The sequence below is a fragment of the Hemibagrus wyckioides genome, linkage group LG29 (assembly GCF_019097595.1).
Source record: "Hemibagrus wyckioides isolate EC202008001 linkage group LG29, SWU_Hwy_1.0, whole genome shotgun sequence".
In the NCBI taxonomy this organism is placed as follows: Eukaryota; Metazoa; Chordata; class Actinopteri; order Siluriformes; family Bagridae; genus Hemibagrus; species Hemibagrus wyckioides.
Genome location: NC_080738.1, coordinates 12,824,379 through 12,837,734, shown reverse-complemented (window position 1 = coordinate 12,837,734; position 13,356 = coordinate 12,824,379). Strand labels below are relative to the sequence as shown.

Genomic DNA, 13,356 nt, shown 5'->3' with positions numbered 1-13,356 from the left:
TAACTTAAATTATTCAATCTAATTTGAAAGATTTCTAAAAGGGAAACCTGCCATTGAAATGTATTGTATAGAAATTCCTACATGGATCGAAAGAAATGTATTATGCTAGTTGAAGCCTTAGATATGTAAAAGTATGTAGGGAAAAGATAAACACACACCCAAGTCTGGAAAAAAAAAGTGTGCAGAACATATCTGATAACTATTCCAAGCCCTGGAGAGCTGTTACACATATAGATTATTAGTATACCCAAACCAGACCTGTCTTCCCCGAATGCACCTCATGTAATTATAAAAGAATCGATTTCTTTCTGACTCCACTGCTAAAACTCACACTGACACATTCAATATAGCCTGGTTTGTGCAATGTGTATTAAATCTCATAGGATCCCAACACAGTGTTTGGCTGGCCGTATTGACACAGCCAACTCATTTTAAATCAACTCCATCTTCCAATCAATAACCAGTAAGCTGTCAGGCTTGGAAATGACATCATTATGATGAGGCACGCAGGCTCCAGGCTGAGGGTGATAGGCAGGAAATGCAGTGTGGGGATTTGGAAGGGTGACACATACATACTCGCAGATGTACACAATTTCCAGACTGGTTTAAGATGACAGGAAGGTTATGGGAATTCAGTTAACTTGCTCTTTATAACTGTGCTAAGCAGAAAAACATTTCAAAAAGGTTAGCGTCACAGTGCTGAATGAGGCAAGTTCAGTATATATGGAGTACATAGCAGCAAAACTGGGGAATTAAATCAACCTACATCAACAGACATTTCATCCTGAACCACAATTATAACCGTGATGATTCTCCCATATAGCTGTGTCTACCCTGGTGGTGGCCCTTTCACCTGGATCTGATAGCTGTTACTGGACAGTGGGTTGATTAGACGGAGCTTGTCCTTGTCTCTGTCCTGTCTTGTCTCAATGCAAAATGTTTCATCTTAATCAGCCATCGATGTACATTTGTTCTCTTGACCTATGTTTATGTCTCTGTTATGTTTTTCTTTCACTCTGCATGCTTGTCTGTACATCATCTGTTTGCTGGCCCAAATCCTGACCATGCCAAGTGACCAGCATATCTGGGTCAACAAGTTTAAGTCATTAATTTGATGATATGACATCACCACTACTAAAATAGTCTAATTTGTTTTATTTATATTTCACAAAATATATATTTGACCAACATTAGCTTACTTGATAGAAGACGTAGTCTCTGGTTTCATTTACACAAATAATATGTTACGTAAGATTACATAGATTTCTAGCAAGTTTCTCAGTGAACAGTGACTGACTAGAGATGTCCATGGACATCCAAAATTGGGAAAATCTGGCTTGGCTCTTAAAAAATACAGTGATTTGCCCCGAAATATACAGATGGATGACAAATTAAAGAAAAGAATGAACATAAATTGTCTTAGTGAGGTGGCACCAGGCACCAGGACAGCCTCAGCATGCTTGGGCATTGATTCTACAAATCTCAGGAACTGGAGTAATGTTTTCCCTTGAAGGAGTTGGTGTTAGGTTTCTAACACATCACTCCATAATCTGGAGTCAAGATCTGGTGACAGGATGAGATGTGTGGAAGTGACCATTCCCACATCCCACTCCATCATAGGCCATCATTCAGAAGAAATTTCTATCGATTTCCAGTAACCTTAACCTCGAAGGAGACACGTGGAACCAAACCATTCCACCAAAAATGCCGCAGAGCAATCATCTCCTTTCATTTAATTTGTTACCTGTCTTTGAGGTTATTCTCATAGGGTTTTTATAGTAAGCACATATTTTTATAATTATCTTTTTTAATTTATAGCATGATAGGTTTGAGGACTAAAATTACAAAAGGTTTTTTATTATTACCCCAACTCCAAGTTTATAACTAATATAGACTGAATAAGTACAAAGAAGACTACTTTAAGGACTTGGTCCTTATAAGCCTGGTTTTCTCTGGTCCCTATAAGTAAGAATTCTTCTTTGGTCCTTAAAAGTCAGATTTCTTTCTCTGGTCCATATAAGTCAGAATTGTTTCTTTGGTCCCTATAAGTCTGATTTCTTTCCTTGGTCAATATAATTCAGATTTCTTTCTTTGGTCCTTAAAAGTCAGATTTCTTTCTTTGGTCTATATAATTCAGATTTCTTTCTTTGGTCCTTAAAAGTCAGATTGCTTTCTTTGGTCTATATAATTCAGATTTCTTTCTTTGGTCCTTAAAAGTCAGATTTCTTTCTTTGGTCCATATAATTCAGATGTCTTTAGCACAATAGTTGTCTTTTCTATGTCTATCAAAAAACATAGTAACTTACATTTTGACCAGAATTTATCTCGATTGCATTGTTTTAATGTATTTTGTTAGCTAAGAGTAAAAAGATTAGCTAGTTCTCTTAGTTGAACATTGTTGATCTATGAAATCATATATATATATATATATATATATATATATATATATATATATATATATATATATATATATATATATATATAAACAGTACATCAAGCAAAAGCATTTAAAAGAAAGACTTAATGGTGATGTCACATAATCAGATTATTTTAACTTTAACTTGTTGAGCTAGGTAGGCCTTCACTTGGTAAAATTTAAATACATCTTCACTACCCACATGATTTTTCGTCCATACTGTCACTGACATTATGAAAGAATTTTGGCATTATCTAACCTGGTCATATGCAAACTTTGGTCCTGATTAAGCTTTTAACAAAAAATGTTTTCATAAGAATATAGGTTCTCATGGAAAAAGGTTCTAAGCCTCTGACATTGAAAAGTATAGCATCTGACATTGAAAAGTATTGCAGGATGTGTTATTGTTTTGTTTTTTTTCTTTTCCCATCAAAACACACCTAATTTATCATAATTATTAACCAACGACCTGAATCGGGTGCGTTAGAACTTTTCAGGATTGAGGTTACATGGAAAAGGAATAATTGAAATGTAAATGTGTTCAATCAGCCATGACATATTTGATATCTGAAGTTTGTTTCCTGAGTTTAGCACTGAAATTATGCAGTTGTATAAATTTCCATTTTGGTGAACTATTCCTTTAAGACCAGATACCGTGTGTGTGTGTGTTTAATGCCAGTGTATATTAATATTGTTCTTTTCTTTACTTTATAAAAGTCAGTGACTCAGAGAAATGTGTCTTTATGACACTATAGATGTTTAAATTGTAAAATTTCTTCATTCGCAGGCACATTATAACAATTGTATAATGTAGCAGAATATTGAACATCCAATATTATACCCTATTAATGTTTATAATGCCTGCATAAGCATTGCTTTGCCCCATATCTTTTTGCTTCTCCAGGGCAGGGCTTTGAATCGGAATGAAGGTCAGATCGTCCGGAACTAAAGATCATTCAGCAGGGTTTCTCATGAATATATAATGAATTTAAACGGTTATTGGGTTTCCAACCTTCAGGATTTCTGGACTAGTCTGCATTTTAGGACACACAGGGAATGTAGTATTGTAAAGTTGTCCTATTGTCAGAGCATCTCTGTCGCTAACTTTTCTCAAGATCTTTCCTACCCTGCATCCATCTAATTGTTGTGAATCCTCACTATTGTTTAATCTCCCCGAAGCTTTACAACATCCGTAGGCCATAAGCCAAGATGTCATCTTCGCTTAGCATCCCTTTAGAAAGAAGATAAAATGTAGGGCGAGTAAAGGTTAGACAAAAGCAGAGCTCCTTGTACCATTCACACAACTTTTTTGCATTCTTCTCAAATTGTAATTATTAGAGGCAATAAAAACGATCAGAAGTAAGATGTCAACTCCTCCCAATCCCAGAGAAGTGCAGCATTTAATTACCAATCTCGGCTAACTGCCTCTTTCTAAATGATATCGTCTTTGGTGTCAGTACATGATACTGGAATTAATAGGAATTAGACAATATCTCTAAAGTAATCCTTTTAGCCGTATGGATCGAGCTGATCCATAGCTATCGAAAGCAAAGCTCAGATGTGTTTGCAAACTCAATTCTGCTGGGAAACTGTAAGCAGAGGGATGGGCTCTTATTAGTTTTGGGCAAGCAGGCATTATAAATCAAAATGACACAAATTGACTATATCTGCTTGGGCTTACCATTGGGAGGGAATATGTTCAGATAGTAATAAATATAAAATAATTATTGTGTCTCCGAAGCCGCCACCCTGCTTGACCAACTGCCAATAAGATGCCTGGGCGTATTTATCAAAATTTACAGCGCAACCTTTGCTTGGGTAAATGTGAGCCGTTTTAGCATCACATCAGTGTCTGAGATGGTGTGGAGACTTAAGTGCTGCTCTTTTATTATAAATCAGCCCAGAAGGGTATTTGGCGAGTGTTATTAGATGAGTTTTATTTGATGATTAGATGAATTCATTTCAAAGAAGGACAAAGAAAGCATCTAGAGACGTTAACCAGTTAAATGAACAATCTCATTTCCTAAAACACCCCATACGGGCGTTCTCACTTTCATTATGTTGTTATGAATGGTTTATCACTGGTGAAATTGCACTGATTGTCCTCTTGTGTCCTGTAGTCTTCCTGTGTCCAGGCCTCCTAAGGGGTGTGTACCAAAGCGAGCACTTGTTTGAGTCTGATCACCAGTCCGGCGCGTGGTGTAAAGACCCTCTGCAGGCCTCGGAGAAGATCTACTATATGCCGTGGACCCCATACCGCACAGACACCCTGACCGAGTACTCCAGCAAGGAGGACTTTATCGCAGGACGACCCACGACTACGTACAAGCTGCCCCACCGGGTGGATGGCACAGGCTTTGTAGTCTATGACGGCGCTCTCTTTTTCAACAAGGAGCGCACGAGGAACATTGTCAAGTTTGACCTGCGTACACGCATCAAGAGCGGTGAGGCTATCATTGCTGGTGCCAACTACCATGACACATCACCTTACCGCTGGGGTGGAAAGTCAGACCTGGATCTGGCTGTAGATGAGAATGGACTGTGGGTGATCTACGCTACTGAACAGAACAGCGGTCGCATCGTGGTCAGCCAGCTGAACCCCTACACGTTGCGCGTGGAAGGTACTTGGGACACGGCCTACGATAAACGTTCAGCCTCCAATGCTTTCATGATTTGTGGCGTTCTCTACGTGCTCCGGAGCGTCTACGAGGACGACGACAGTGAGGCCACTGGCAACAGGATCGACTACATCTACAACACGGAGCTTTCCAAAGATGGCTACCTAGACATCCCTTTTCCCAACTCGTACCAGTACATCGCCGCAGTAGATTACAACCCCAGAGACAACCTACTCTACGTCTGGAATAACTATCATGTGGTTAAATACTCTCTGGATTTTGGGGCACTTGACACTCGACCAGGTAAGGCATCTACGTGTGCATGTTTATTATTTTTATTTCCCGTGAGTGTGTTTGTATGAAGGTTAGACAGGTTCTAAAGTCATGCTTTTTGCTTTAGTTCTTTCCCTGACCTTTCTTGATTCATAACAAATTTGTGGAAGTGTTTTAACGGACCAGTAGAGTCGAGGTCATTCAGGGCAAGAGGTGAAAATAGTTCTTGTATGCTTTAGTTCACTCGAGAAATGCAGTGCGTTGAGTGAGTGGGTTGCAAGGGCAGGAAATGTTCTTGGGTAATTGGTGGTTTTAGCAAAAGCTTTGCCTGAAGTGTTGCTAATGCTGAGTGGGGCAGGGTTGAGGGGGTTAGGCATGCTAGCAGTGTTTCTTTTTGAATGAACTCTAATTGGAGCAGGGAGCAACGTTAACACCTAGAAATATATCTTTTTAGTTCCTTATGCTTAATAGAACTTCATAAAAACACCCGAAAACCGGATTGTTATTGTGTCTCTTTTTCTGTTCACATTTCTGTGTGAGCTTGCGGTAATTATTTGGTGGTAATTATGATTCCTCTAAGTGTGACGTTCATTTTCTTTCTTTTTTTTGCTATTACTAATAAACATGCCTGGCAGCTGTGAGAGAAACGTTGCTACTTCTCTAGAGTAATTACACTGGTGAACCATTTGAAGTCTCACCAGCACAAAAAAAAGTAGGGAAAAAAGCATCCAGTTGATTAAAAGAAGTTCTAATTGCTTGCTGCGGTTATTCTGGCACTGGATTGTTCTTTCTCTGCAGAGCCACTGTAATTGCTATTGCCTGTTTGAATTTATTTATTTAGTTGTGCTATCCTGATAGCAGCCAGCATTAAAGAAAGAATGAATGAGTGTTTAGATGTTGAATTACTTTTTCAATCAGGCTGGAAACCACTTCATTATTCCTTCCTGACAATGAGAGCATCTTTTGAAGCTTTAAAAGCAGCCATTAGTACATTTACTTAGCTTCCATGCGATACCTGTTCATTGTTTCATCTTCGTGTGAGGTGACTTGGGAATTAGCTCAAATTGTAAAGCACTTGCTTAGCATCTGATAGGTAGCAGGTCAATGCCTATTAGTGAGTTTGAAATAGCGCACAGCGTTTCTGAAGTTTGCACTGTTACTTTTTCTCCGAGTTTGAGCCAGCGATCAGAAGACTGAAATACCAGGACTGTCACAGCTCAGCTGTAAACTTGGACTGTAACCTGTACTGAAAAGTGAATTGCTTCCCAAAACGGGGCCACTCCAACTTTTGCCAAGATCAAATCTGTTGGGATTATTGTTTAAAACTGAAACTGATTAGTGGGGATTTCGAGTGGTCGGAAGGCGCTCACCTAGAGATCATGAGTTCAAATCTTGACAGCCATCTGTGACTGGAAGTGCAAGCAAGCAAAAATTGGCCATGCTCTCTGGGTTGGTCCCCTGTCAATCACAGCAACACTAGCCAATCGTGGGCATCTGTGAGGTCGTTTATGCAGAGGATGGTGGATTGCGCTTTCCTCTGAGAGTGTGACTCTGCCAGTTGAAAAAATGTGGTCGCACTTGTTAGCTTGACCCTTGCAGGTTGGTAGATGTAGTATGATAGGGGACAGCTGGCTAGAGGAGGAGAATTGGCCGAAATCTAATTGCAGAAATTCATTTGTCCCACTAACTTGTCAGACCAAATTTGCACCCCAGTACCATCATCTCTACATGTTCAATTTATCTACATATCCTCTGGAAAGTTGTATGCATTTCAATATTTCTCTCAGTATCTGTCTCCTTTACTTCTTTGCCTGTGTATTAACAAAAGGGATAATGGTTTTGCACGGGTTTGTCTGAGGTATGTCTGAGGTGCGCATACCCCCCTCCTCAAGCAGCAGGGTAGTAGCCATTGTGTATCTAATTGCTTCCGGTTTGGCTTGCCATGTAGAGATGCAACCATGGGGGCCACAGTTCTTGCCACTGCTTATTAAGTGAAAGTGTTCAAAATGCTGTTCTTATACACATTAGCTACGTGGGGCTCAGAAGGTGACCTAACTATATAGTGCCAAATTTCCTCTCACTGGAAATGAACTGGCCTACACAGTGTTGTACTTAACGAAAAGCAGCGTTTACTGAGTGTACCAAGAATGTGTGTGTGCTTGTGTAAATACAGACTGGTGTGTGTAGCAGGCCCAATGTCACCTGTGCCCTGTAGGTGTGTAAGACTGATCTGCCTGCTCACTGGAGCTTGCAACACAGAGCATCCTAGCATCGGGCATGTACTCCCAGAGCAGCTGTGGCTCCACTGGTGTATGTGTGTGTGTGTGTGTGTATCTGTAGACCTGCAATACATACACATTCAAGGACCTGAGTAAAATGAACCAAGATCATTAGAAATTGATGTATCCATAGTGCAGTGATGTGTCAGTTTATTAGGTACCAAACTGGTAAATCTAATAAACCCATGTCTACAGTGTATAATACCTCAGTTTGTTTGTTTTTTTTGTACTTGCCTTTGTGAGTGATGGCTAGAATGACCTTGACATTTCCTTGTGGCGCTACACAATTAACTAATTCCAGACACTGCAACATAGCAACATAGATGAATTAGATGTATTATGCATTGGCATATTGATGTGGAATAAGATGAATAATCCGCTACACTTCAGGATGTGCTTTCATTATTTTTCTATAACAGCACATCCCAAGCTGTGTTGTTTCTTACAAAGCCTTGTGACTTCTCTGGAACCCAGTAGTGACATTCTATTAAAAACCGTCTTATGGAAGATGAAATAGATCTGATTGCACCTTACATCCCCGTTCTAAGAAACTGCTCTAAATGAACCTTTTATAAGAAGTTAGAAGTCTTTTATACCAGCGGCTCAAACGACATCTGGGTCATCTCGGACCAGTTATGAATTCTAAGCATCAGGATCCACGAATGATCGTCGAGGTAAGATAGAAGTAGTCTGGAAGTTGTCTTTCACAAAACTCATCAAGCGTATCTAAGCGCTGAACATAAATTGCTTGCGGCACACATTTTTTTTCTAAATCCGAAGAGAGCAGGTACAAGACGCAGGTGCGAGAAGGTGAACCTGGTAAAAGTGTTTCGTCGATGAAACTTAGCACAGAATTTAGCTCTGCTTCTTTGTTCTCGGTTTAATCGGATTCAGAGCAAACTCCAAGGTCAGCGAGTTGAGTGCTGTCTCTTTCCCCTCCCTCTCTCTCTCTCTCTTTCTCTCTCTGTCTCTCTCTCTCTCTCTCTCTCAACGTTCCTGCATTCCAAGTTTGATGATCCTCATCTCCACAGCAATAACCTCACGTGACCCTCCCCATCCCTCCTTTTTTAAAAAAAATAAAATAAAATACTTGAATCACTCATCATTCATCTTGAATTTGGAAAGTTTTGGGCAGATGAGAAATATAACCCAAAAGCAAAAACAACAATAAAAAAACCCACTCCACATTTTCGCCAACACCACAGAGGAATTGTACAGAGGTATTGTTTATGAGAGCGTCTTGTATCTTTATTTTACAATGACTGATTTTTTTTCTTCCAGAGAAGAGGTTTTGTTCTGGGCTCGAGTGTGCATGCTGCGTTCATGCTCATCCCATCACGCATCAGATCATTATTCATCCTCTTTGTTTTGCTGTCTCCGTGGGAAACATCGACAAAGGCCCTGAGTGAAACCTGGAGAGAAAACACACACTTTCACAAACACTCTAGTTGAGTCAGGTGAACCAGGTCAATCCTGACTGCTTCTTCACTTGTCTTAGCTGTGTCTTAACAAGACCATCTTTCTAGAAGAAACTCATTTCCAGTGCGGTAATGAAGACGACTTCTTAGGGAGAGAACTCCGACTTACCTCATCCGCCTGTCATCTCTGACCCTTCCCTTCTCTTCGCTCCGTTACGGCTGACCCTTGGAATCCACCTGGCTGACCTTTTCTCTCCTTTCTTCTCTCATCGCGTCGTTAGTGTGATGTAATGACATCGCCAGCGCATACTTGAAATCAGAAAGATAAAAGGACAATGACAGAGTCTCTGAAAGTGACGGTACAGACCTTATAGAGACAGCTGGAGGACACACCCAGGCAGAATGATTAGTGTCCTGCAGTTTCCACTGGGATTTACTTGCTCCATTACTCGCTCTAGTGCGGCTCTGAGAGGCATTACGGATATTGACTGCGGCTAAACGTTCACCATTTTTTAATAACCGCTCCTGTGTGGCACTCGAGTGAGAAAATGGTGCAAACGGCAAAACGGGATCATTATTACTGTTCGATTATTTCTTGTGCTGATGATGGCTTATGTTAATTTGTGGAGACGTGAAGAAGCCCTGACCTATACGATGATAGTCACAGATACTGACTTTATAAAGCTAAAATTTCTGGGTTGTTACGAAGGTGGCAACAGTCGATTGTGGAAATTGTGGTACCTGTCTTGGTCTTGTAACCACACTTCAGAGATCCTGTACTAATGCTTCAAATCTCTTTACCTTTTTACGTTCATAATAATACAGCACAATTAGGTGTAATAACAGCTACGTTTGAAGACAGAAAGTTGAGCCTTTGTATGTCTTTACTTATTTGTATAATATGATTCATATTAAAGCTGCAGTATGGAAATTTCATGTTAGGTCAAAAAGATTTAGGTCAAATTCACTGGTCATGGTCTCGACATGAGTGGTGTGGGTCTCGTCTTGATCTTACCCCTGTTGTCATGCTCTCTTCTCTTGAACCCCATCTTGGTCTTGACTTGGTCTGAAATAAGATGGTCTTGAACCCAATCTCATGTTCACACACCACAAATACAGTCCAGCATGCTCTAATAATTATTTATAGGCTGTATTTCCTCTCTCTCTATCTCTCTCTCTATCTATCTATCTATCTCTCTCTCTTGTCACTGTCTGTCCACTATCTTTGAGCTTGAGACCTCTTAATCTCTGCCATCTGCGGATCATGGCACCTGCCGCGGTCTGTTTGGCATGCGAGTCCCCCCACACATACACACACTCGCTGTCTGGCATTCGCATGTCGTAAGCTCAGGCTGCCATCTGTGTGTGTGTTTTGTGTCTTGTATATGCACGTGTGAAAGACATAGAGTGGGGAAAATGGCAGCTCTGGTAAGAGTCTCCAGTCCTCTCGGGGTCTGTCCTCGTGTCCTGGAGTGGTTGTGTCATTGTGCAGTGCGCCACTCACCTCGGAAATCGCTCCTCTTGCTGACAGCTCCTTCAGCTCCAGAATGCTTAACTAGCATACAAACATGCAGTGTATTGTATGTGTGTGTGTGTGTGTGTGTGTGTGAAGGTGTGTGACTGCGACTGCGAGTGTATTCTGTAAAGCAGCTTAGAAACCCTGGATTTTGGTAAGCACTCTCAAAGTAATTATAGCGTACAAACATTACCTTTCTTTTCCTTCAACACTCTCTCTCTCTCTCTCTTTTCTCACTCCCCCATCTCTCTTTCTCTCTCCCTCTCCCTCTCTTCCCACAGTCCCCCATCTCTCTCTCTATCTCTTTTCCCTCACTACCTCATTCTCCCATCTCTCTCTCTCTTCCCTCACTCCCCTATCTCTCTCTCGCTCTCTCTCTCTCTCTTCCCTCACTCCCCCATCTCTCTCTCTTCCCTCACTCCCCTACCCCCACCCCCTCCTATTCCTCTCCCTCCCTTTTCTCTGATGATATTTTTTTAGATTCTCTCAGATGATTTCACACAAAGTTCTCGGAGATACTTTCAGCTTTTGAAGTTTCCACATGACGCATTGTGTAGCCCGGCGGAAGTGCTGCAGACGTTTCTGAATTGCCCGTTATTATTCAACCAGCAGATGACTTTTATCTCCAGATTTAGATCTCGGACAGTCTGTTCAGAGGCCTTGAGGGCTGAGTGTTTTAGCTTTTCTTCTCTTTCTTTTGTCAAAGAGTCATGTGTGATCACCCGGGTGAATGAACTCGGCGTCCAGTTGGAAATAAATGGACGCAGCACAAATTGTACCTCTATTAAATGAGCAGCTTAAAGTGAATAACCCTACATTCAGACTAGCGAGCAACAGTATATTTTCTATGTATACTACATGTGAGAGAAAGCAGGGATTTTAGCAAAGGTAGCAAGCAACAACTTGACAAGCGGCACTAGAATCAGATCTGTAAAAAATTTTCTTCAAATGGTCACGTGGAATGATTGCTCGGATTAATATTAATGCACCCATTTTCAAATTTCCTTAGTATAATTTGCTTAGGCTTCTTAGGTATTCAGATTAGCTTTTAGTGATAAAGCTGTGTGCTAATGCTAGTCAGAATTGGCTAGCCTGAGGTAAAAGTTTCAGTGTCTGCCATTGACAGAGGTGACAGTAGCTTTATCATTTCTTTCATGTAGCTTGTACAGTGCTTTGCTAATATTCCAACAAATTAGAGAGAGAGAGAGAGAGAGAGAGAGATGGGAAATGTATAAGTTATAAATAATAGTGTATATAATCAAATGCAACTAGTTAGATTTAGAAGAGTTACACTATATTGCCAAAAGTTTTGGGACACCCCTCCAAATCATTGAATTCAGGTGTTGTGTTTCAGGGGTTGGGCTTGGACCCTTAGTTCCAGTGAAAGGAACTCTTAATGCTTCAGCTTCATACCAAGACATTTTGGACAATTTCATGCATGGATGAGGGAGTTTGGTGTGGAGGAACTTGACTGGCCTGCACAGAGTCCTGACCTCAACCCCATAGAACACCTTTGGGATGAATTAGAGTGGTGATTGCGAGCCACGACAAAACTGTGACATCTGCCTTTACATGCACATGAATATAATATGTAGTTTCCCCACCCTTTGCAGCTATAACAGCTTCAACTCTTCTGGGAAGGCTTTCCACAATGTTTACGAGTGTGTTTATGGGAATTTTTAACCATTCCTCTAGAAGCACATTTGTAAAATCAGGCACTGATGTTAGACGAGAGTCTCTCACAGTCTCCCCTCTAATTCATCCCAAAGGTGTTCTATCAGGTTGAGATCAGGACTCTGTGAAGTTCCTCCACACCAGACTCACTCATCCATGTCTTTATGGACCTTGCTTTGTGTACTGGTGTACAGTCATGTTGGAACAGGAAGGGGTCATCCTCAAACAAAGTTGGGAGGATGAAATTGTCCAAAATGTCTTTGTATGCTACAAGTTCCTTTCACTAGAACTAAGGAGACAAGCCCAACCCCTGAAAAACAACACCTGAAAGAGCAGCTTTCGCTAAACTGAATCAGGTCCATGTCATGTCAAAGCTGAATTAGATCTTGAGGATTTTTCTACTTCAGTACTGAAAAGAATTCAGTATGTAAGAAAGAAAGTGGGTTTTTTTTGCGTGGACAAACTGCTCAAATGATTCAAAGATGACTTGCTGACCACGTTCATGAGTAAAGTTTGACATTTTTCTTTTTTCTTTCCCCCAGAATCACTTATTTATCATTCGATAAAGAACATTGGAGAAGTTTCAGAGAGCCACCTACTTACATGTGTTACACTCTTTCACGCCAACCGTGTTTCTGCTAATTTAATTGGTGGCATAATTCAGTGCCATTTGTTTCTGATAACGGCTGCAAAACCCACAGTGACGCTTCCAGGCTGTTAAAACTGATCGCTAACGTTAACTCTGAGGTAATTTAAAGTCCGCGTGAGACTCGGGATTTGATTCTGTAACTTGAAGCATTAGCTTTGTGAAACAGGAAGTCGTAGTGAAGGTTTGCTGAAGTGATTGATTTACCCAACAGACAGTGTTGGCATTTAAAGAAAAGGAGTGTGTGTGTGTGTGTGTGTGTGTGAGAGAGAGAGAGAGAGACAGAGAGAGAGAGGGAGAGAAAGAGGAATGCAAATAGAGATAATAACAGCTAATCAGAAACGTTATTAATGAAGGTAGATGTTTGTGAGAGTGTATTGATTGATTGTGTGTGTGTGTGTGTGTGTGTGTTTGTGTGTGTGTGTATACGTCACACCGTTTCCTTGTCCCCTGCTTATCTAATGAAGGCAGCTTGACCAATTAAACTGTAAACAGCGACCTGGTTCAGGTCATTAG

At 40.7% G+C, this 13,356-nt stretch overlaps 1 protein-coding gene and 1 long non-coding RNA gene across 11 annotated transcripts in view; one reads left to right on the top strand and one right to left on the bottom strand.

Annotated features, from left to right (window-relative positions):
- Positions 1-13,356, top strand: part of LOC131349118 (adhesion G protein-coupled receptor L3-like) — a 296,639-nt gene that overhangs the window by 178,827 nt on the left and 104,456 nt on the right. For all 10 annotated transcript variants that reach the window (XM_058384515.1, XM_058384522.1, XM_058384514.1 and 7 more), the window contains exon 6: positions 4,537-5,337. In XM_058384515.1, the coding sequence (XP_058240498.1) occupies positions 4,537-5,337 (801 nt within the window). The remainder of the gene's footprint in view (positions 1-4,536; positions 5,338-13,356) is intronic.
- Positions 8,879-10,724, bottom strand: LOC131349119 (uncharacterized). The gene is made up of 4 exons (XR_009204043.1): positions 10,509-10,724; positions 10,020-10,070; positions 9,174-9,313; positions 8,879-8,998 (listed from the first exon to the last, which is right to left on the bottom strand). It is a non-coding gene; the product is annotated as an uncharacterized LOC131349119 (long non-coding RNA).